This window comes from Xenopus tropicalis, chromosome 6, assembly GCF_000004195.4.
Source record: "Xenopus tropicalis strain Nigerian chromosome 6, UCB_Xtro_10.0, whole genome shotgun sequence".
Taxonomy (NCBI): Eukaryota; Metazoa; Chordata; class Amphibia; order Anura; family Pipidae; genus Xenopus; species Xenopus tropicalis.
This window is the reverse complement of record NC_030682.2, coordinates 69,323,971-69,349,709: the sequence shown is the minus strand read 5'-3', so window position 1 is coordinate 69,349,709 and position 25,739 is coordinate 69,323,971. Positions and strand designations below refer to the sequence as shown.

The window sequence follows — 25,739 nt, the reverse complement described above, 5'->3', positions numbered from 1 at the left end:
AGAAAAGGTTATTTTTTCTGCATTCTGAATTGCTGCCCATTTCAGATGCTATGTATTCATGTAGGACAGGTAAAAAACATTTTCAAACATTCAATTAAGGAAGAAAGAAAGAAGATCAAAACACTGCACCACCCACAGCTGTATTAGTTTGTAGACTCAGACCAAGTTTTTTGATCATGCACACCAGCATGCACTCATCATTTTTTGTTTAGGCTAATGCCAGATGAGGCGTAGGGCTGATATTTTCGGATTGCATTCTCTCACGTTTTTATGCATATTTTGGCTACATGTGCCTTCACCCGAGCGTCTCATTCATTCGGTGCAGACACATTTAGGAGACGTAGGGAGGAATTTTCAGCAAGCGCTTTTCCTCTTGCCGAAAATATCCGCCCTACGCCTCGTCTGGTATGAGCCTTAGTGTTGATGCCCCATTTATATCTTCAATTTGGCATTTTCAAACATTACAGGTTCACTCAAACATATCTGTAAGATTTGGTAGAGAAAAAAAAGATTATTTTTTTTTTTTTTATCTCACAAAAAAAAGGTTAAGGACACACTGAAATTAAATGACTTTTAATTATATCCTCTCACAACATAATTGATGAAAAATGTAATCAATTAAATATAATTCTTCACTTTTATTGCATCTTTATTCTGTAAAACAGGTAAAGGGAGCCTGTGGCCTAAATCAAGTCAAACAAATATCTAAGAATTCACAGTTCCTCTGCCAACATAATGACACTTTGGCACATCTGCGCGTCAAGGATGGTAACAGCCATGGGTTTGTCTAGTTACAGTGGTTCTCAACCTTATTAATGCCGCAACAAATATGTGTATTCCGATGGTCTTAGGCGACCCCTGTGAAAGGGCTGTTAGACCCCCAAAGGGGTCCTGACCCACAGGTAGAGAACCGCTGGTCTAGTATAAATAAATCTAGAGCAACTGGACTTGCTGAGTAATCATTGACATTTCACTCTGAGCAGCTTCTTCAGTTCAATAGAAACTCTTCCATTGATCCAATAACATTGTAACTCTTCAGAGAGGTGATACCTGAAACTCACAGTTGTGAATGCTGTTGTGTTACTGTGATAGGATTACAAAGTATCATGCAACTAATAGAGACAGGTGTTACTTGCAAGAGGGGATGAATGGATGTGAGAAGTGCAATTGGCGCCTAAACTGCTGGTGTGAAACATTGATTGGTTTCTGGGATATGCATAGTTTTTACTTACTAATCACTGCTTCCTCGCCCAAGATCTAAATATACAATGTGTGCAAAGTATCTTGCCATTATGTTAATACATTCCTCAAACTGTGTGTCTTAATTTCATATTACATACAATAGAGGTTTCTTTTTCTTAATTTTTCTTTCTAGTTCAGGACTTTTTGTGAAGCCATACTTAGCCCCAGTAATCAACACTGCTGTGTCCCTTTTAGCATCGGTGCTTGGCTTTTAATGTTGCATATTGTACCATCATGCCGCATACTAACTCGCTTCCTGCGCAGCTTCAACGTTAAGTAAAACTTGCTTCAGGGTCTTTGTGCCCCACTTGAGACAAGACGCTGGGGTCAGCAGGTTTCAAACCAGCTTCTGGTCATCTGGATACAAAGCTTTGTATGTTTTCATCCACCACCTGTAACTGGCACTGTGCTACCTCTTATTGGAAACTGGAACTTTCGGCTTTGTGCTGACTGAAGGCGCTGAGAAAAGTAGGGGGAAAAGATAAGATTTTAGAAAACGTAGTGAATACTGGAAACTTTACTGTATATACACCCTACCTTTAAACAGAACCAGCAACACATGTTTTGACACTTTATCTGGCCATCATTTTTTTTTCTCAGTGTTTTTTTTAATGGTTTGTAAGCAAGCTTATGTACTATCATTAAAATTCAGAATTCCAGCTTACCATTCTATAGTAAAATTGGTAGACATCTTGGTTAATGTAAGGCCAGCTTTGCAAGCCAGCCAGAAGGAAAGCTATGTACAACATAGTGGTTTTAGTACTGAGGTAGTTTTAATGGAGATGCTACTTAACTGGATACATATTGACTAAAGGTACCTATACAGAGCTTGTGGCAAGCCAGGATAAATGTGCTGATGTACACAGAAAAGCATATAACAGCCCCATGACAGGGTTAAACAACTGAATTTTAATACAACACAATATACTGTTAATGGGACATAATAAATTATTGATTTTGAAAACACAAGGGGCACATTTACTAAAATTCTAATTTTTTCTGGGCTTAAAACATGATTCAGAGTAGTCACGATAATTTTTGAAGTTCTAAAATGTCTTGACAATGCTTTTATAGTTCATATAAAAATATCGCAATTGCGCAATGCCATATCTGGCTTTGGAAGCCTTCCATAGGACTCAATGGCACTCGACAGATCAAACCTGGCGAAAAAATAGTCCAGGGGAAAGTGTAACAAAATGTTCATATTCTTTGTGCAAAGTCCGATTTTTTTTGTGGAAATTTACCAAAAAACTCATGGAATTTTAACGAACTTTTCACATACATTCCGAAATGTTCTATAAGTTAGAAAAAATACCAAATTATCTCAAAATTGTTTAGTAAATGGGCCCCTAAAAACTATAAAGCTTCAACTTGCAAATGTTAATTAATACCCTTTCCTGACATTTAGTGTAAAAATAAGCTAACATTAGTCTAATCTGCTCTCCCCGTGTGCCACTGCCCTTACAGCTCTCTAAGCTGTTAGCAGTCAACAACTAACCAGTGACTTAAGTTGGGGGGGCATATGCGTGCTCACAAACTAACTGAACAGTTACACACCCCTGATAAAATGTCAGGTTCCTGTGCTGTACAAAAGACAAAGATAAATCATTTCAGAACTTTTTCCACCTTTTAATGTGACCTGTAAATTGTACCACTCAATTGAAAAACAAACGGAAATCTTATAGGTGGAGGGAAGAAAACCAAAAAAAAACTAAAAAAAATGTGGTTGCATTAGTGTGCACACCCTCTTCTAACTGGGGATGTAGCTGTGTTCAGAATTAAGCAATCACATTCAAAATCATGTTAAATAGGAGTCAGCATACACCTGCCATCATTTAAAGTGCCTCTGATTAACCTCAAATAAAGTTCAGCTGCTCTAGTTGGTCTTTCCTGACGTTTTTTTTAGTCGCATCCCACAGCAAAAGCCATGGTCCACAGAGAGCTTCCAAAGCATCAGGGGGATCTCATTGTTAAAAGATATCAGTCAGGAGAAGGGTACAAAAGAATTTCCAAGGCATTAGATATACCATGGAACACAGTGAAGACAGTCATCATCAAGTGGAGAAAATATGGCACAACAGTAACATTACCAAGAACTGGACGTCCCTCCAAAATTGCTGAAAAGACGAGCAGAAAACTGGTCAGGGAGGCTACCAAGAGGCCTACAGCAACATTAAGGAGCTGCAGGAATATCTGGCAAGTACTAGCTGTGTGGTACTTGTGACAACAATCTCACATACTCTTCATATGTCTGGGCTATGGGGTAGAGTGGCAAGACGAAAGCCTTTTCTTACAAAGAAAAACATCCAAGCCAGGCTACATTTTGCAAAAACACATCTGAAGTCTCCCAAAAGCATGTGGGAAAAGGTGTTATTGTCTGATGAAACCAAGGTTGAACTTTTTGGCCACAATTCCAAAAAATATGTTTGTCGCAAAAACAATACTGCACATCACCAAAAGAACACCATACCCACAGTGAAGCATGGTGGTGGCAGCATCTTGCTTTGGGGCTGTCTTTCTTCAGTTGGAACTGGGGCCTTAGTTAAGATAGAGGGAATTATGAACAGTTCCAAATACCAGTCAATATTGGCACAAAACCTTCAGGCTTCTGTTAGAAAGCTGAACATGAGGAATGGCTTCACCGGAAGAAGATTAATGTTTTGGAATGGCCCAGCCAGAGCCCAGACCTGAATCCGATTGACAATCTGTGGGGTGATCTGAAGAGGGCTGTGCACAGGAGATGCCCTCGCAATCTGACAGATTTGGAGTGTTTCTGCAAAGAAGAGTGGGCAAATCTTGCAAAGTCAAAATGTGCCATGCTGATAGACTCATACCCAAAAAGACTGAGTGCTGTAATAAAATCAAAAGGTGCTTTCCCTCCACCCAAAAGATTTCAGTTTGTTTTTCAATTGAGTGGTACAGTTTATAGATCACATTAAAGGTGGAAAAAGTTCTGAAATTATTTATCTTTGTCATTATTCATTTTTGCACAGCACAGGAACCTGACATTTTATCAGGGGGTGTGTAGACTTTTTATATCCACGGTATGTCCCATATGGCACCCCCTAAAGTCACTGACTAACTAAGAGGTTAGAGAGGTGAAAGCAGGAAGTAAAGTTCTGGCTATTATGTTAGATATCTCCTCACTCCAGCCTTTATAGATTACATTTTTGCCTAACTAACTATTTTTATTGCATTTTTTTTTATTTTGTGCAGTCTATCTATTTTAGCCAGGTTCATTTTTACACTGAACTGTTCCTTTAATGCTAAAGAATACAACATTCTTGACAATGGGCAGGGAGTGTGGGAGGAAGACATCGGCCTGAACCCACCCACAACCTGCATATCTTGTGTGGGTCGGCCCAACCCACAAATCACTAATGAAAATTACCCTTTTAGGTCTGAATAAAATTGGGTTGCTGAAATGGGAGTGGAAAGACTGGGCAGCAAACACCCCTGCCTGAACCAAACAAAACAAATATATAATTAGGGACAAATTGGAACACCAATTGCAAGCCAGCCTGATCAATCTAACCAATGCTCTTGTGGCCAAATAAAAGAGAAGCCCACCAATAATCCAACAAGTAGTGAAAAGTCATACCAGGAGAAGAGTGGCTGTTATGGCAACTAACGGATGACCCACTTATATTAATACCCCAGTATTGCCCCAGTCTGTCACTTACACTGATGAGCTCCCATAGGTTGGGTGTTGCTAGCACTGCTTTCAAAAGAAGAATGGAAATTGTGTATGGTTTCTTGTAGGATCTGTCTCTCACGACCCTGTAAAGAACAGAGATTCAACATGAGAATTTGCATGAAGCAACATATAAACAACCTATTCCGGACATGTACAAATCAAAATTCAAACTAATGTGGATTTAAACATATCTTCTTCAGCTTCTGATGTCAGGTGGAGCCAGTACAGCACAAGGTAATGTAAGGTGCAATTGAGGGTGTGACCAAATATCAATCAAAGAAAAAACTGATCACCCGCCTTTATCCTCACTTTATATATTTAAGAATCAACCATCATTTGTACTATATAATTGTGTCATACACCTCATGTTAAGTGTTTTCTTTGTTTTCATGTTAAGGTGGGTTACTTTTATGTTAACTTTTAGAATGGCCAACTTTTCATTATTTTTTCTAGTTTTTTATTTGCTGATTTCTAACTCTTTAGAACTTTCAAATGGGTGTCACTGACCCCACCAGTCAAAAAACTAATGATCTGTGAGGTTACCATTTATATACCAGTTTTTTTATTCAAACCTTTTATTGGTTGCTAAGATAATTTGAAAAAAGTAAAATATTTAAATATATATAATATATATAGCACTGTGGAAGGTGTGGCTGCTTCACTGGGTGGAACAAAACGTACTCACACTTTCATTGGACTATATCCCAGGAATTCTCAATTGGGAGGCAGACTATCTGAGCCACCACACAGTGTTCCACTCCCAATGTTTGTTGGGAAGGTCTGGCCTAACCAAGTTCCCAGAAGAGGGGGTGATAGATTGTTGCAATTAAAACACACAGAAATATTTTGGATTAACAAATTGGATACAATTTGGCCCTGAGGTCTGAATAGAGCATATACGCTTGCAATGTTTATCTTTAAGTGAGTAACTTCGATACCTGTGAATGTACATATATTGATGTGTATCTTTATATTTGTTATTTTTTTATGTGTTGTATCAATATATATATCTTTTTCTTTTTTAAAGTTACTAACTGGATAACACTGGATACACTGAGAGTGGGAGATAATTCCAGCATACTACAATGAGTCTCAGGGAGGTACTGAGTATGATATGCTGAACTAGTCCTCTATACGTCTCAGAGATGAGTGTTCCAGCTATACACTATGTTAATATCTGACACAATTATTTGAATTATGCACATATGTGGACTAAATGTATATTTGTTAACACTTCTATATATAAGAATTTTCAAGGACTGGTTGTCAGTATGCACATACGGGATTAAATTGTTGTAATTAACCATGCTATCACTGGAGTAGGGGAAGTTTTCTCTATCCCCACCCATTTCACAACCTTTATAACTTGAACACTAAATAGTACACCATTAGCTTGAGAAAGGGTCCGGAGGAGCCCGAAACGTTGCTCTTGTTTTTTGTATGTACTTGGGCAAATAAAACACTTTTTTCAAGGCTTGCAAATTCAGTGTGCTACTGGATTTTTTGCTGTTTGTTGCTGGCCTAACCAAGTTGGCAGCTGTTTGAACTCTTCTCATCTTCATACTTGTAGATAATCTTCTGCTATTTTTATTAATCATGTCCCAGACCCATAGACAGCTATAACCTTCGTTCTAAAGGCTTCAGGGTGCTCTTTCAATACAGAAATTGCGATAAAGATCCAATATCTGTACGTAGATTGCACAGATATGGCCACACTCCACCAAATGAGGGTAAGATGCAACATGGAGTGTCTCACCTATGTTTGGCAGTTCAGCCCCATCAGTACAACCTACATGGAAAATAATATAATGGGCTCAACTATCTACCCTCATTTGGCAAGGTTCTCCACCGATATGGCTATCTTAAGGTGAACAATATTTGGTTGATGCGATACCCTGGCTCTTAGGCCAGCGATCAGATCATAATTGCCGTTATGCAAGCCGGGGCAATGACAGCATCACTGCTCAGATCCAACAGCAAAATCAAATCTGGCTGAGGGTCAGACAGGCCCATCGGCTGGAATGATACATGGACCAATAAGCAAAAAGGTAAATCATGATTTAATGTGGATTTCCCTCACAGTTCCTGATATGTGTGTGTGTTTGGTTTAGTAAGTCAGCTAACTTAACTTTGGTAATGGACCCTTCCTGTAGTGTTAGATGAAAGAACTCATTAATCATGCACCTAATGTGGCTGTTTTTAAACCTAAAATAAACATATACTGAATGTTGGTTATTGTTTGCAGATACCTTTCCAGCATTGAGCTCAGAAATAGCAGCTAAAATCTGCTGCCTGGACCCATCTGTCTTTATTCCTAACTCCTTTAAATCTCCATCAGTGAGAGTAAGAAAAGCTTCCATGTCAACCTGTGATAAAAATAAAAAAGGTCACATTAGATTTGCAATTACTCAATTTTCTTATTGTACAAGACAAGAGGATCAGATAATCTAAGTCTAAGGCAGATCATGATTGTTGTGTACGACAGGTTGGGGACATGGGTCATCATGGGCAACGCTATAATGTTTTAGACAACAAAACAATATGCAACTAGTTGGGAAGTTTGAGAACAAAAATCATGTTGGTTTGAAAAACGTTAAGTCACTGAATGAAATCTGATTGGCTGTAGTTGGCTCCACCCAGTTTTTCTAACCTTGGACCAGTTTTATAGTAAAAAAAAAAAACTGTGCAAAGTCTGGGGACCCTGGGTTTAACAGTGTCTGAATGACAGCAATTTAACTGTCCCCACTGAAAGTCAATGAGTGACATCTGATTAGTGGCTCCACCCACTTTTTCTAACCTGGAACTGCAGTTACCCAGTGACTAACTAGGACCCTTGGATTAATAGTTAAAGAATAGCAGCAATTTAAATTTAAACCAAAAAAGTCAATAGGTGAATTGTGGTTGGTGGGTGTGCCCCCTTTTTCTAATTTTGAAGTCACCCAATGACAAACTGCAAAGTTTGGGCACCCTGGCATAAACAGTGTGACAATGAAAGCATTTTAAACTGCAGTCCCCCAGTGACCAACTCTGCAAAGTTTGGGGACTCAAGCGTAAAAATTGTGGGACTGACAGCATTTTACTATTTTAAGTAAATAAGAGAAATGTGATTGGCTGTTTGTGGCTCTACCAACTTTTTCTAGCTTTTAACCCCGAGTCCCCCAGTGGCCAACTGTAAAAACTTTGGGGACAGTGGCGTTAAACGTGTGCGAATGGCGGCACTTTAAATTTCTCATGTTAAAATCAATGAAATAAATCTGATTGTCTGTGGATCCACCCACTTTTTTCAAATCTAGAATTGTTGTCACCCAGTGACTACTATTTACGCCAGTTTGTGGACCCTGGCGCAAATAGTATAAGAATGGCAGCATTTTAAATTTAAACCAAGAAAAAATCAAAAGATGAAATCTATACTTTTTTTTATACTTTTTCAAACCTAAAAATGCACTCCCCTAGTGACCAACTGTGAAGAGTTTGGAGACCCTGGTGTTAAAGTACATGTAAAGCCTACATTTGCTTACAATGTATATCAGTTGGGCATGTCTCCCCCACCTAAATGGCATCATTTGTACTGCATATATCCCCTCTGTTTGCTATCACCATCACATTTTCCTAAACCAAATAGCAGCTTTCACCCGGTGGCCATTTTTCCTCTGATACATAATTGGATACATTTAAATCTGCAAACAGCATACACGCACACAGACCCTTATTCAGCATACATTTCATCAAGAATACAGGCTCACACAGGCACAACTGTCTTTGATAAAAGTTCTGATTTGTTTGATCTGAGCTCAAGAGAGATGGTTGGGAGAAAAAAATTGAAGCAGCCAGCTAGAGCTGAGTTTCTATGGGAACCAGCAATGCCATCTCTTTACTGGCTTCTAGACTGGGGGGTCATGTTTAGTAATCTGAGCTCAGAACAACTGAGCATGCTCACAAGCCAACAGCCAAAGCAAATTCCTGAGGGTGGGGGCTGAGTGGGGTACAGGAGGAGAAGCAAATCTAAGTGAATAAGGGGATGTTGCAGCCTTACTATTAACCTCTGGACAACCAGTGTGGCAGGTATTGAAAGATTACAAAGAGGCTGTTCACTGATTACATTTTTGTGTGTGGGGTTTACATGTCCTTTAATACTGTGAGAATGGCAGCAGGGTGAATTTCCCCATTGAAAGTCAATAAATAAAATCTGACTTGGTGGCTCCACCCACTTTTTCTAACCTTGAACCGCAGTAACCTGGTGCCTAACTCTGCAACGTTTGGGGACCCCAGCGTTATTACTGTGAGAATAGCAGCAGGTTTAATTTCCTCCATTGAAAGTAAAATCTGATTGACTGTTTGTAGCTCCACCCACTTTTGGGCATCCAACAAATATCATATTTTCATTCAGGCTGACCCCATGACTATGTGATTCAAGTTTGGTAGAGGAAGTGCAAAGAATAAGGAGAAAAAGACAAACACATACAAATGTGAACATTTTTTAGATAGGAATACCAACATAGTAAAGAATGGGGATAATTACCTCTTGTTCTTCAAAAATAGGCTGGTACTTTTCCAAAGATAATTTTTTAAGAATAGCAGACAGCTCATCTGCAAAGAAAATATAAATAAATACATCAGGTCACACTTAATTCTAAGCTTCCAATACACAGAAATTAACAGTATACACTTTCAAACATATGCAGGGGGGAAATTCAACCTTAATCTTTGTTCCAGCTATCAGTAATGTCACAATATGGCAAGAAAGACACGATGATTTGATTTTGCAGTGTGAACTGAAACCATGTACCTACTGCACGTTGGCAAACATAGTGTATTTTATTAAATACAGATGTGAATATTTAGCACAGGCTTGTTAGAAATTTTATGCCACACAAAGCAAGTGGGAGATTTCTATAGGGAATGCCTTAGACTACATTACTACTTAAAGGAGAATGCAAGTCAAAATTTAAAAAGCATACTGCCCAATAGTCCTCCTATTGTTTAGTAAAAACGCCACACTTTTGGCTCACCTAATCAAATATTTACTCAGTCACACTTACTTCACATTTTCTTTAACAGGCAGCCATCTCTAAAAATGTATTCTCCCTTCCTTTTCCTCCTTGCTTCATACTGCACATGTGTTTCATTCCCTCCCCCCTTCCCCTCTGCCTGATCCACTTCTGATTGGCTGGTGGGCATGTGTAGCTCAGAACAGGAGACAGGATCAAGTTACACACATGCTCAGAGAATAGGAAGGCAGCTGCTGGCAGCCTACAGGAAGGACAGAGAGATTTCAGTGATGTCACTGTAGTCTTCACACTGCTGTAGGCTGCCAGCACCATATCTCAGAGAAGCAAGCAAGGATCTGGGAATTTAGATATGCAGTAAGTAATTAAAGAAAATGCCTTTAGACTTACTTTTAATTTATATTTACCTTTCATTGTCCTTTAAATTTGGTACAAGGAGACAGAGACAGGTGTCACTATCTCATACAATGGTATCATGGACAATTCCATGCTTCCTAGTGTGGCAACGTTTACAAATGCATAAAGCAAGGTCCAGACAGAATTGGCCTGCAGGGTTGGTAGTAAAAAAAACTTGACTGGCTTGCATAGAGCCCTGACCTCAATCCATTTGTATACCTGTGGCATGAATTGAAGTGCCAATGCGAGCCAGGTCTGATTTTCCAACAGCAATGCCCAACATCACACATATGAATGGATGCAAATCCCAACACCAATGTTCCAACATATTTTGGACATAGTGTGTGTGTGCGTGCTGAGCATCAATTATTTAGCTTTAGTAAAGGAATGAAAGGTGGAAAGCAAACTTCTCCTTACATTTATACAGAATTTAGGAGGTGTTTACAACTTTTTATCCTCCATGTTCCTTTGCTCTCTTTATTTTTCAGGGTTGCAATAATTAGTTATTTCAGCAACTGAATGCATTTTGTTGAAAATTAAACTCATACCTTCATCGGTTATGGTTCCACTGCTGGAACCCCCACTGCTTTTGGACTGCTTATGAGAAGAAGATGAAGACATTGAGGAGTCTGCAAGACGACCCTTAGGTGTAGGCGAGGGGGATGGAGTCAGGGTTGGAGATGTACTCTTAGAGGTAGAAGAAGCCCCAGACGGAGGTCTTTTTAGTATTTCAATTTTCTGTTAAGCAGGAAGGTAGAGATTTATTAAAAATAGTTGTGCCTAAAACCTCTGTCAAAGGAGTCTACATAAAAGCTGCATTGAGCCAATTGCTGTTAAATATATAATCTAAGAGCAGTAGATTTTTAAATTATTCTTTAAACCCTATAAGCATTAATCAATTGGGTGATTTTTCCAGATTTCTAGAGGGATGGCAAACAGTGTATAAATACACTGTGCTTTTTTTAAGTCCAAATAATTTTTATCATTTTCTGCCAGCTTATAAAGCAGCCTTTTATTTGTAAACTTTAGACTTTGGTATAAGGTTACACTTACCAAAAACAGTAAGGGGGAAATGCTGTTGCTACCATTAACTACAATGTAAAGTAGAGGAAATAGACCATAGCCTGAATTTATCACCCCAAATCATGGTAGACTGTAAGGTACTAAGGTAACAACACATTGTAGCAACTAAAAGCATAATGGTGAATATAAGCATTTCATTAGCGCTACATTTCTTGGGGAAACTCTCAACACTACACTGTTCTATGTTTAAATGCAGTCTAGCCAGCACCAAGAGACCATACCCATGTGCAACTCCATATGGCCCCCATTAACATACACTCCTACCTGCATGTAGAAAAGGCTGCTAGTTTTGGGCAAGTCTCTATCATGGGAGATATTTATTACCCATATATTGGACCAAAAGTACTGCCAGGACAGTTAATGTGAAAATGGTTTTTAGTTGTTCCCATTTTTACATGACGATTTTATGTTACAGATTGTTGAGTATCCAAAACTGGATCTAGTGATCTCTAATAATCCAGAACATATAGAAATTATGCAAGAACAAACCCTCCTGGGTAATAATGTCACCTCATTTAATGTTTGGTGCAAAAAGGAAAAGGTCACTTTTTCTGATTCTTTTTAGACTCACTTTTCTCTGGTATGGTACCTATGAATTGGAGGAAAGCTATTGCAATTTAATTATTTAAAAAGGGCTTATAATCTCAGCCTGGCAGTTGTAGGCCTGCAAGTTTGTCTGTGGTGGTTATTTGAAGATTTATTCACCTATAAAATTGTATTTTGGACCATGGCATTACTAGTAAAAATCATCATAGCTTTATAAGTCCTGTCAGAAAAATGGAATTGCTTTTTTTGCTAAAGAAGTTGGAACTTGGACAGTGGGGTTGAAGTAGTGATCTATTTGGATTTTGCCAAAGTTTTTGACACAGTGCCGCACTATGAATTAAGGTCTGTTGGCCTTTGTAATGTTTGCACGTGGATAAAAAATCATGTACATAGGGTGGTTGTCAATGGTACATTCTCTACATGGAGTAGGGTTCTTATTGGGGTCCTGTAGTGCTTTGTATTGGGTCCACTTTTAATTATTTTGTTAATTTATGACTTTGAGGAAAGCACTGTAAGTAATGCATCAGTGTTTGCAGATAACACTAAGGGCAAGGGCAGACATAGTGCATCCTACTGTTCTCTTCGTCTGAGGATTTGATCCAGCAAAGAGAAGTGTACAGTATAGAAATCAGCTGCTTTCTGAATCCTAACTAAAAAGTACAACCTCTGCCTGTGTGTAGCTACGCAGAGCGGAGTTCGGCCTAAAAACATGAAAACAGGCATTTTCAGGTCCATCTCCACTTTGCTATGTGTAGCCACACGCAGGCCAAAGCTGTACTTTTCAGTGCAAATACTGGAAGCCACTGATTGGAATTAGAGCAGGTACGCTTTCTCTCTTCTGATTAAAATCCGTGAAATGAGGTGCTTAAAGGAGACATATCCTATAAAAATTAAGAATGTACCAGTGAATTATACTCCTTTAAATATAGAAGGATTGAGCTTAAAAAAGTTGTGTTTCAGACTGATTTATTGAGAAATTCTACCAAAACCTCACTATTCCCGCCTATCTGTCCCACTTTCTGCTGGCTGAATTCTCTGGATGTGCAGGGGAGCCAGCGGCTCTCAGTACACTGCATTGTAGGATAGGAACCAATCAGCAGCTAGGGTGACCTGATAGGGAACTGAAGTCTGTCTGTGCTTGTGTGAGTGCAGGGCTGTGATTGGCTCTTCCCTGCTTACTATGCTTCTGGCAGGGACCGTTACGACACGCCCAGCCTTCATTTCAAACATGGTCAGAGAAGTGAAAGGATCTATAGGGAGCTCCAATAAAGGGGCCATTGTTACAGATAGGATTAATTTTTAGCACAAAGTGAAACCATCACCATATATTATTCATAATTGCCTACAATATTAGGGTTTTTCCCATTTATACAATATGTCTCCTTTAAGCGGAAATATGATAACTATGTATAAATATAGGGGGGCTATATAATAAACTCTTTGATGCTTTATTTACCAGAACTCTTTCCAGAATTCACAGAGATTAAAACAGAGGAGGTTCCATCTTAATATTTGAAAGGGGTTTTTTACAGGAAGTTGTGGAATTCTCTCCCTAAAGTGGTTGTACTGGCACATTAGATAGTTTTAAAGAAGGGGTTGGATACCTTTTTAGAAAGCAAGTAAATACAGGGCTATTGAAAATAGTTCTAAGCACAAAATTGATCCAGGGAGAGGTCTGATTGCCATCTTGGAGTCAGGAAGACATTCCCCCCCCTTCTGAGGCAAGTTTAGGAGAGGTAAAAAAGTTGTGAAAGCAGAGTCAAAAAGTAGTAATTTTAAATCCAATAAAGGATTGCTGTTAAAAATTACTGCTTGTTGACTCTGCCTTCACAACCTTTTACCTTTACAATACTATTGTGTCTGCGAAGTAGCACTTGATGATTGCATAAGCATTACATTTCTATAAGTAGTTGAATGTAGTAACAACATTTTTTTCAAATTTGAGGCAGGGTTTTTTTTAATTTCTCTGGGTCAACTAACAACCAGGCAAAGGGTAAACTTGATGTACTCTATGTGTAACCAATGTTATAACGATGTTACTAGGTATTTTAACAAAATGCTAATTCATTTATGTAGATTAACAATAGGGAACTGAAGCCTGTCTGTGCTTTTGTGACTGCAGGGCTGTGATTGGCTCACCCCCTCCTACTGTGCTTCTGGCAGGGACCGTTAGGACACGCCCACTCTTCATTTCAACTCGGACAGAGAAGTGATAGGATCTATAGGGAGCTCCAATAAAGGGGCCATTGTTACAGATAGGATTAAATGTTTAGCCCAAAGGGAAACCAGCACTGTATATTATTCATAATTGCCTACAAAATTAGGGTTTTTCCCATTTATCCAATATGTCTCCTTTAAGGTTTGATCTCTTTCATCACACTATTCAGAACTGTTGGCTGGCGGTGAGGCTGCTGGAGTGAATAATCAAAGAAACGAGAAGAGAATGCCCCAAGGGCAAAACTACTTAACTCCTCCCGGCTAAAGAAATGATAAATAGGCAGGACAAATACCTAGTCTATAATGGAAGCTCTGGTGTCAGAAACCCCGAGCCTGACGCTCAAAATCAGAAGGTCAGTATTTCTCATTCAATTTTCATTAAAGCAGGGAAAGGAGTGTGCTCACCAATATCCAGTAGTGGTCCGGGTGCTCAAGGCCCCGAACCCGTAGCTGGAGGGCATATATCATCAAAGACGAAGTAGGACATGAAGCACTCCGGACTGCCAGGGTCTGCTAAAACATGGTCTTTACAGGTCCTTCTCAAAAAATTAGCATATTGTGATAAAGTTCATTATTTTCTGTAATGTACTGATAAACATTAGACTTTCATATATTTTAGATTCATTACACACAACTGAAGTAGTTCAAGCCTTTTATTGTTTTAATATTGATGATTGTGGCATACAGCTCATGAAAACCCAAAATTCCTATCTCAAAAAATTAGCATATTTCATCCGACCAATAAAAGAAAAGTGTTTTTAATACAAAAAAAATCAACCTTCAAATAATTATGTTCAGTTATGCACTCAATACTTGGTTGGGAATCCTTTTGCAGAAATGACTGCTTCAATGCGGCGTGGCATGGAGGCAATCAGCCTGTGGCACTGCTGAGGTGTTATGGAGGCCCAGGATGCTTCAATAGCGGCCTTAAGCTCATCCAGAGTGTTGGGTCTTGTGTCTCTCAACTTTCTCTTCACAATATCCACAATACAAGATTCTCTATGGGGTTCAGGTCAGGAGAGTTGGCAGGCCAATTGAGCACAGTAATACCATGGTCAGTAAACCATTTACCAGTGGTTTTGGCACTGTGAGCAGGTGCCAGGTCGTGCTGAAAAATGAAATCTTCATCTCCATAAAGCTTTTCAGCAGATGGAAGCATGAAGTGCTCCAAAATCTCCTGATAGCTAGCTGCATTGACCCTGCCCTTGATAAAACACACTGGACCAACACCAGCAGCTGACATGGCACCCCAGACCATCACTGACTGTGGGTACTTCACACTGGACTTCAGGCATTTTGGCATTTCCCTCTCCCCAGTCTTCCTCCAGACTCTGGCACCTTGATTTCCGAATGACATGCAAAATATGCTTTCATCCGAAAAAAGTACTTTGGACCACTGAGCAACAGTCCAGTGCTGCTTCTCTGTAGCCCAGGTCAGGCGCTTCTGCCGCTGTTTCTGGTTCAAAAGTGGCTTGACCTGGGGAATGCGGCACCTGTAGCCCATTTCCTGCACACGCCTGTACACGGTGGCTCTGGATGTTTCTACTCCAGACTCAGTCCACTTCTTCCGCAGGTCCCCCAAGGTCTGGAATCGGTCCTTCTCCACAATCTTCCTCAGGGCCCGGTCACCTCTTCTCATTGTGCAGCGTTTTCTGCCACACTTTTTCCTTCCCACAGACTTCCCACTGAGGTGCCTTGATACAGCACTCTGGGAACAGCCTATTCGTTCAGAAATTTCTTTCTGTGTCTTACCCTCTTGCTTGAGGGTGTCAATGATGGCCTTCTGGACAGCAGTCGGGTCGGCAGTCTTACCCATGATTGCGGTTTTGAGTAATGAACCAGGCTGGGAGTTTTTTAAAGCCTCAGAAATCTTTTGCAGGTGTTTAGAGTTAATTAGTTGATTCAGATGATTAGGTTAATAGCTCGTTTAGAGAACCTTTTCATGATATGCTAATTTTTTGAGATAGGAATTTTGGGTTTTCATGAGCTGTATGCCACAATCATCAATATTAAAACAATAAAAGGCTTGAACTACTTCTAAAATATATGAAAGTCTAATGTTTATCAGTACATTACAGAAAATAATGAACTTTATCACAATATGCTAATAAAGACCATGTTTTAGCAGACCCTGGCAGTCCGGAGTGCTTCATGTCCTACTTCGTCTTTGATGCTGGAGTGAATAGACTGGAATGAATTTTATACGTGAGTTTTGTTATCTGGACATTGCCATGGTCAACTTTAACAACATGTACATTACCTTTGGTAAATGTCCATTGATGATTGGGTTAGAACTTTGTTGATCAAGCACAATGGTAGCAGCAGCTGTAATATTTGGACTGTGTAGTTGAGCTTTTTTCTGTTCAGACAAATTGGCTGCTTTCTTCCTTTGAGCTGCTATTTGTGACAGGACATTTTCTGCACTTCCTACTCAGAAAAATACAAAAGATATTTATTATGTTACAGCAAGTTAATTATACAAGAAGGCACACTGAACTCAAAATAGACAGGCTCTAATAGAGAGGTACTGTTCATTGAGGCAGTATAAACCTATAAACACTTTTACTCAACATTAGCACAATAATTGGAACTTTTGCTGAATATGAATTTGAGTATTCTTTTCTTTTAAAAAAATCATATTTTCTTGATGAAACATCCCTTTGATGTGCCTGTTTTGGCTTACAAAAGTCTATTATTAAGGGGTGCAATGCTACCCAGCAAGAACCAAGAAATTAGATACATTGAGTATGTTTCATTTTTTTAAAGAAATAAAAAAAATAGATTTTTTTGCCTTTTGGCCTTTTTTTGATATTTAAACTATTTACCTTGTACCTGAGATAAGGATTGAAGTTGAGTGCCACCCCTGGGTTGAGATTTATATACTGTGTATGTATAATGTATATATATATATATAAAGTCCAGACAAAAGGTAGCACACCACTTACAGAGGGTTGAATGCCTGGGTGCTACTGCAAAAAGTAAATACAAAAATTGCGAAAAAGGCCAGCACTCACAGGGCTTTTAGTAAACCAAACAAGAAAATAAAGGTTTTAAAGCAAAAATTAAAGCATGGTTTTTTATTTGTCCGACGTTTCAGTTCAAACAGGAACTTTCATCAGGGAGATGAAAGTTCCTGTTTGAACTGAAACGTCGGACAAATAAAAAACCATGCTTTAATTTTTGCTTTAAAACCTTTATTTTCTTGTTTGGTTTACTAAAAGCCCTGTGAGTGCTGGCCTTTTTCGCAATTTTTATATATATGACGGCACACACAGGATTTTCACACTCAGTCGCAAGGTTTTTGCAGAAAAAATAATAAGAGGTTAATTTTGACCAACGTTTAAGTCCCACACAGGAACTTTTTGTGATGTATTCTGGCTTGTGTCCCAGTGTTAAACTATACATAATATTAGTATTTTTTATGCATCTCAGAACTTTCTTTGGAGCACCTTTTTTCCACACTGAATGTCACTTAGGACAGGAGAGGCAGATAGCACATGCTAAACTTGTGGCCTACCTATATCATGCTCACACTATTAGCATGCTAAAATATCTTTGGCAATCCAGGCAACACTGCAACATCAGAGCAGTTTTTAGAAGTTTTTTACCTTTGTACTTGACTCATATTGTGTTTTCTGCTAGTGTACATGGTCAAGTGAAAAAAATAGGGGGCTATTTTTTTTTTTAATATAGGTGCTAAACTACACCCATGATATTTTTTTAGCTACTGCATTTCTGTGCTTGTTCCCAGCAAACACTGGTCCTTAGTTTACACTGATCACTGATCTAGTTTATATCTGGACTGAGGCATCCAGTCATGGATGATCAGTATTAATAAATACCTGAAACACTATTGGCTCCACCAGAAGAATGAGGAGAATGGTTAAAACTTCCAGAGTTTGAAGGAGAAGTGGGGCTTCTTGACAAGCTTGGAAATTTAACATTTCTTGGTGTCCGGCTGACAGAAGTCTGGTCATATTAAGAAAAGACATACAAACATTATTGGAGAAAACTAACTAATATTTTATCAGGAAAAAGAGCAAATGGAATAAAACTTTTTCCAAGCAGCACTACAATAATGTTTTCAAGCCTTACTATTAAAAAACAAATATTCTGTAAGTTAAAAAATTAAACATGCATATTCATGTATCCTCCAGAATATGGAGTAGCCCAGTAGCCCAAAACATATCTAATCTTAAAAATGAAATACGAATAAGTCAGTAATAAATAAGAAGTTCCATTCTCAGTGTGGAAATAGTAAAGGAAGGTGAAAAGAGATTAACAAGCCATTCCATCTGAACAAGAGAAGAGAAATTATGTAGGTTGATGAACAGGTCATCCAGCTATATTTAATTTTAATTAAATTTTTAATTCTCACAAAATACAAGGATCACAAATGGATATGAATATGAAAGTATGGAATGATTTACAGTCTCCCACACAGCTCCTCTGAATGCTAATCATGGTTACTGCCATGCTGTCCAACTCTAATTAAACAGGCAAGGGTACCCTCAGCTGGACAACATGTGGATATATGTCTTATCACATAAAAACAGATTGAGCCACTAATCCATGGTTAGAGAGGAGGGTGTTTTCGGAATGCTCCTTCTGAGGTTTTGTTTAAAGCACATATATATCCAAAGTGTAATTCTATTTTACTATTAAAAGAATAAATGCAACACTGCTAACAGTCAGTTTCTGAATTTTATTAATTTTTTTTTTTACAATAAAAACTGCTCACCTTGTATGAACTCACTTGATTATACATACAAATTCAGCAGTGTATAAGACATTCTTCTACAGCAATGATCCCCAACCAGTGGCTCAGGGGCAACATGTTGCTCCCCAACCCTTTGGATGTTGCTCCCAGTGGCCCCAAACCAGGTAGTTATTTTTGAATTCCTGACTTGGGGGCAAGTTTTGGTTGAATAAAAACAAGATTTCCTACCAAATAAAGCCCCTGTAAGCTGATAGTGTGCATAGAGGCTGCCTAATAGCCAATCACAGCCCTTATTTGGCTCCTCCATGAACCTTTATGATGCTTTTGTTGCTCCCCAAGTCTTTTTACATTTGACTGTAGCTCATGAGTAAGAAAGGTTGGGGAGCCCTGTTCTACAGAATAAAGGATAACATACAAATTCAGCAATATATAAAAGGTATTTTTCTACAGAATAAAGGATAACATATTCCAGAGTTTACACTTAGGGGCACATTTACTAAGCAATTATGAGATAAAGTTGGATTTTTTCTTACTTCTAGAAAATGTCGATATTTACAAGTGGGTTTTCACGAGAACTCAAAGTTTCACTCAGCTTCAACGGGGAACTTAATCCCCTCATTGTTTTCAGTTTTACTCAGATTCAAAGGGGAACTTAATCCCCTAATATGCATATACTAAGGGGCTGATTTACTAAGACACAAATTCGAATCCGAATTGGAAAAATTCCGATTGGAAAACGAACATTTTGCGACTTTTTCATATTTTTTGCGATTTTTTCGGCGCCTTTACGACTTTTCGGAAATTGTCGCGACTTTTTCGTTACCAATACGATTTTCGCGAAAAAACGTGAGTTTTTCGTAGACATTACGATTCGCTCGTATCTTGTCGCGACTTTTTCGTATTGAGCGCTCGTAAGCGGCGGGCGAAACTTTCAGACTTAGCATGATTTTGGAAGCCTCCCATAGGACTCAATGGCACCCTGCAGCTCCAACCTGGCCCAAGAAAAGTCACTATACTGAAGCTTGAATGAATCTGAACGCTACGAAAAAATTGCAACATTTTGCGCAACTTTCGGAATGGCTACGAAAAAGGCGCGACTTTTCGCGCAAGTTTTAACGCTACGAAAAAATCGCCAGATTTTGCGCAACATTCGGAATGGCAACGAAAAAGTCGCGATAATTTTCCGAAAAATCGACAAATACCGATCATTACGAAAAAACCGCAATCGGACGCATTCGGCCCGTTCGTGGGTAAGTAAATGTGCCCCTAAGTGTTATATCAAAGTGTTTTTAAATGTTTGGGGCTTATACCATGTTATAATTTTTATATATGGAGATCTACTTTAAACCATTGGATATACTATCACTTTTTTTATAAAGATTAAGTGAAAACTCTGTAAGATGTTATCCTTTATTTTGCAGAAAATGCCTTTTATTGCTGAATTTATATGTTACCATTTATTCATTAGAAGAATGTCTTTTATGCACTGCTGAAATTGTATGTAAAATCAAGTGAATGAAAAAATGATTTAATAAAAGAGAAAAAAACCTTTCAAACCCTGTGGAAGTGATTTATATTTAAGAGTGTTGTTACTAATAAATTCTTGAATTGTAGACTTCCAAATAATTTGTGGTATCTGGTAGCTCAGTAAGTAAACTGTTTTTGTTCTAATTTGCAAGCACTGGGTGGTTATGACATGTCAACTTTAAAGCTCTGATAAAGTGTATACTCCTCGGCCTGTTTTTTTGCTTCTTTATCTCTACTCCTTTTCTCACCATCTCTCCATAATAAAGCTTAGTTTGTGCAGTGACTTCAGCCCCTGATACTTAACCATGAATGCTACAGCACTTATGGGCAAGTCCCTTCCCCTTTACAGCAGTGTGGGCACCTACTGAGATTGGGAGCCTGACAGGAAATCTGGCTGCCTCTCTGATAGCAGCTCTGCCCACAGGTAACCAGAATAATCTTTACTGACAATTACTATTTCGAGCTAGGCACAGTTAATTTATAGTTACATAGTAATTACGATTCAATTGCAGTCTTTTGCAGCAGGATAATAACTTACAATATCAGAGTTCCCACTGCTATTAAAACTAGGTTTTGAGTGTCTTGGTGTCATAGAAGCTCTGGTCTGTTCCATTTTCCCATCCCTGCTGATCCTAGACCGATCAGAATTCCAGAGATCAAAATTTGAAGGAGGCAAGAATGGTGGAATCACAGCTTTCAGCTTGTCATTGGGAAGTTTGGCAAACGGAGCCCCATTATTTAGCTATAAGGACAAAGTTCCAAAAACTAATTTGAACATTTTCATAAAACAAATTTTTAATTACATATTTAGAGCAATAGCATATATATATATATATATATGAGGATGTAAAATTCCCTTTCTATACTATACATATTTCACTGCAATGTTTATCTGCTTTATCTAGAAAGTAATTGTCACATTTCTCAATTCATTTAACTGGTTTCCATTAGAAAATTCATTTATGCTCATGTGGTCTCCACACGTATGTAACAAATCTCTTATTTACATTATGTGACATTAATCTAGCAAGTAAAATATACTATAACTATAGAACAAATAATATAATATATACATTATACTGTACTGTACTTAATAAACAGCAAAATCACAATCGTAGAATCATATTTACATGAAGCAATTAATACTAGTTCTAATCACATTTCCATTACTCTGCACTGTGCACCAACAACAAAATCTTTATTTCTACCTATTGATTTAATGTTAGGATGATTTTATGATTTAAATAAGAACTAAACCTTAAAAAGGTATATATTCTGTATTTTAAATACTGAACTTATTGCATCAGACAAAAGGTTCAGCATCTCTATAATCAATAATGAAACAGGATTTCAAAGTTGTGCACAGAATCTCGACATAATGGATAATATTATGAGTGTCAGTAACACTGCACAAGCTCATTGGATATTTGGGCAGCTGTTGAGTAGCTAAACACAACTTAGGTTGTCATAAAACCTCAAGCAGAAAATGAGGTTTGCCAGTCATAGAAGCTGATGCTGCAGGGCTGATTATTACATTCTGATAATCAAGAACTTTAAAACATATTGTGCATCATTTCTACCCTACTTCTTTGTTAAGATTTAGTTCTCCTTTTACATAGTAACATAGTAAGTTGGGCTATATACAACCTGCCTAACTTCTAGTTGATCCAGAGGAAGGCAAAAAACCCCATCCGAAGCCTCTCTAATTTGCCGCAGAGGGGAAAAAATTCCTTCCTGACTCCAAGATGGCAATCGGACCAGTCCCTGGATCAACTTGTACTAAGAGCTATCTCCCATAACCCTGTATTCCTTCACTTGCTAAGAATCCATCCAGCCCCTTCTTAAAGTTATATAATGTATCAGCCAGCACGACTGATTCGAGGAGGGAATTCCCCAACTTCACAGCTCTCACAGTAAAAAATCCTTTCTGAATATTTAAATAGAACCTCCCTTCTTCTAAACGGAGTGGGTGCCCTCGTGTCCGTTGGAAGGACCTACTAGTAAATAAAACATTAGAAAGGTTATTATATGTTCCCCTTATATATTTATACATAGTTATCATGTCACCTCTTAAGCGCCTCTCCAGTGTAAACAGACCCAACTTGGCCAGTCTTTCTTCATAATTGAGCCTTTCCATACCCTTTACCAGCTTAGTTGCCCTTCTCTGGACCCTCTCTAACTCAATAATGTCCCGTTTGAGCACTGGAGACCAAAACTGAACAGCATATTCTAGATGGGGCCTTAGCGCTCTGTAAAGGGGAAGAATAACCCCCTCCTCCCGTGAATCTATACCCCTTTTAATACAGCTCAAAACCTTGTTTGCCCTTGCAGCTGCTGCCTGGCATTGCTTGCTACAGCCAAGTTTATTATCTACAAGGACTCCAAGGTCCTTCTCCATTATGGATTTGCCTAGTGCAGTCCCATTAAGGGTATAAGTGGCTCCTTAACAAGCCTTCAAATAACTTGCCCACCACGGATGTCAAACTTTCAGGCCTATAATTGCCAGGCTGAGATCTTACTCCCTTTTTAAATATAGGAATGACATTCGCCTTCTTCCAATCCCTAGGTACCATACCTGATGAAAGCGAGTCTGAGAATATCAGAAACAAGGGCCACTGTAATTCTGACCCTAGCTCTCTCAGTACCCGAGGGTGTATTCCATCTGGCCCAGGTGCCTTGTTTACATTTATCTTGTGTTACCCTTTAAGCACCATATCCTGTGTCAACCACTGTGTAGTTGGAGCTGAGGCAACAGTGCAGCTATTGGGTGGGACTTGGCCCACTGGCTCCTCTACTGTATACACAGAAGAAAAGAATTGGTTAAGCACATCTGCCTTTTCTGTATCCGCTGTAACCATATTTTTACTATAACTCAATGGGGCCACACCCTCAACCTGCATCTTTTTACTATTAATATACAGTACTTAAAAAACTTTTTGGGGTTAGTCTTGGCCTCTGCCGCAATGCGCTCCTCATTTTCTATCTTTGCCTTCCGGATTGCTGTTTTACAACACTTGTTATAGTGTTTAAATTCATTAAGCGCAGCTACTGTTAAGCCACATAGGGTGATTCTTAACACTTCTACTTTTTCTTATTAATGGAATAAACTGAGAACAGTAATGATTTAATATAATTTTAAATGACAACCATTTCTGCTCTGTTTTTATCTGAAAACATAATGCCCCAATCTATGCCCTGAAGCACTTGCCCTTAAAGGAGAAGGAAAGGCAAAATCTATTAGGCACACTATTAAATAGTACTACTATTGCTGTGTAAAATCGCTATATTCCTGGCTTGCCTAATGAAAGATTTACAGAGATACACATACTAGAACTTACATGCTTGTTTCAGTGAACGGCGCCGCCATCTTATCCAGCGTGTCTCTATGGGCTGAAAAGCATAAGCCGGCTCCCTGCTCCTGTCACAAAGTTTCTGCAGCTCCACAAACCCCCCCCCCCCCGCCACAAACCCCCCCCTCAAGCTCCACAAACCCCCGCTCCTGCCATAAACAATCGGGCGCTCACAGCACCAGCCGGAACCCCCCCTTCCCTCCTGCTTGTGAGAGAACTCGGCACCGCTGCGTTGCCATGGCAACCGGACGCTTCTGCTCTCTGCCCATGCGCTGCCTGTAGAAACGAGTCCTCAAGTCCTGGAAAAAGCGAGACATTATGGGAATCTTCTCTACCCAGCTCAGCATTTTTTTCTCTCTGTTTGGCTTCTGATCTTCTGAACGGGTGAAGTATGGGGAGACTTAAGGGCACTATTGAGACAACTGAAGGTATGCCTGCACCTTGAGATTAACTCTTTATTAGCCTTTCCTTCTCCTTTAAGGAGCTAAAATTTGCTTTTCTAAAATTCAGTGTCTTTGTTGCCCCAGTGTAAATTTGTTTCCTGCACCAAACATCAAATGAAATAACACTATGCTCACTATTACCCAGGGGTTCAACCACTTGCACATTTGCTATATCTTCTGGGTCATTAGACATCACTAGATCCAATATAGCATGGTTCCTGGTTGGCTCCTCAACAACCTGTGACATAAAGTTGTCATGCAGCAAGTTTATAAACTTGTTTCCATTTACTGTCCTGGCAGTACTATGGCTCCAGTCAATATCAGGATAATTAAAATCCCCCATTATCATCACTTGCCCCAAACTAGCAGCCTTTTCTATTTGCAACAGGAGCTGGGCCTCCTCCTCTTCGCTTACATTTTTTAGTATGCTGTGAGTTTTTTTTATTTATTTTATTATATTTTGGTTCTTTAATATATATTTTAATTATATTTTGCAAATGACGCATACACAGTAGAGACAGAGTATCACACATTTGCAAAAGATACAATCTGTTGGTTTAAGATAGCAGCTGACATTTTAGCTTGTTCTTACTTCACTTCTGTGCCTGCACAATGCTCCTGGAACAGCTCTAAGCTCTGATTAAACAGCATGGGGAGAGAATTGAGATGGGAGGGGGAGAGAGGAGCAGACTATCAGAGCAGCAGTTTTGTAAGTGCTTATGGCTGTATTTACATAGACCTTTCTGATAAAGCTTACTTAGTTTTTACCTTTCCTTCTCCTTTAAGATTGTGTTCTGAAGAACAGTACTACAAGTAGTAATCAGCAAGGCTTTATGAAGGACTAATCATGTCAGACAAATTTGATTGTGTTTTATGATGAGGTAAAAAGAAACTTCCACAGTGGGGTTGCAGTAGATGTGATCTATTTGGTTTCAGCCAAAGCTTTTGATAGAGTGCCACTAAACTAAGGTCTGTGTTAAAGGTGGTATACTGTTAGCACCAGGCACCAATGTCTGTTTTTGCAGCAGGTAATGCTGTTTTAATGTTACTGGCTTAGGACTGAATAAGGGTGGCAAACACCTTGTGCAATCTGCTCTAGTAGGCATACTATGTTTTGGTCTCTTTTCTCTGTTAAGCTGCCTGTTTAGGCTGCAGGTGAAGTGGCAAATAAAAGAGCTGTGGGAATACACAGCAATGGGTTCACTCACAGGGCAGGAAGGTGGCCTGTCTGTGTTAGGAACTCCCAGAGGGGCTGGGGGTTCCACCTGTCACTGCGCTGAACAGGAGCGTGTGTCCAGGTGTATGAGAGCTGAGAAGAGCCAGCAACACTTAAGGTGAAGCCCGACTGTGAGAGTCACCATTGATGTGGGAAAGTCATTGGGGATGGTGAGAAACCCCGAAAAGGTTCCAGAGTCTGGAAGTTACCCTGGAAGTCCCAGAGGGGGACAAGTTTTGAACAAGTTTGATGAACTATGTTCCTGTGAGCTTTCTGTTGCAAAGAATTTGCCCTAA

The 25,739-nt window shown here is 39.0% G+C and overlaps 1 protein-coding gene across 1 annotated transcript in view; it reads right to left on the bottom strand.

Moving 5' to 3' along the window:
* Window positions 1-557: 557 nt before the first annotated feature.
* anks6 (ankyrin repeat and sterile alpha motif domain containing 6) overlaps window positions 558-25,739 on the bottom strand; it is a 54,602-nt gene continuing 29,420 nt past the window's right edge. The window contains 8 exon segments of the mRNA NM_001130367.1: window positions 558-1,701; window positions 4,926-5,022; window positions 7,189-7,305; window positions 9,459-9,526; window positions 10,890-11,079; window positions 16,448-16,614; window positions 18,030-18,156; window positions 20,973-21,176. Coding sequence (NP_001123839.1) covers window positions 1,652-1,701; window positions 4,926-5,022; window positions 7,189-7,305; window positions 9,459-9,526; window positions 10,890-11,079; window positions 16,448-16,614; window positions 18,030-18,156; window positions 20,973-21,176 — 1,020 coding nt within the window. The 3' untranslated portion in view covers window positions 558-1,651.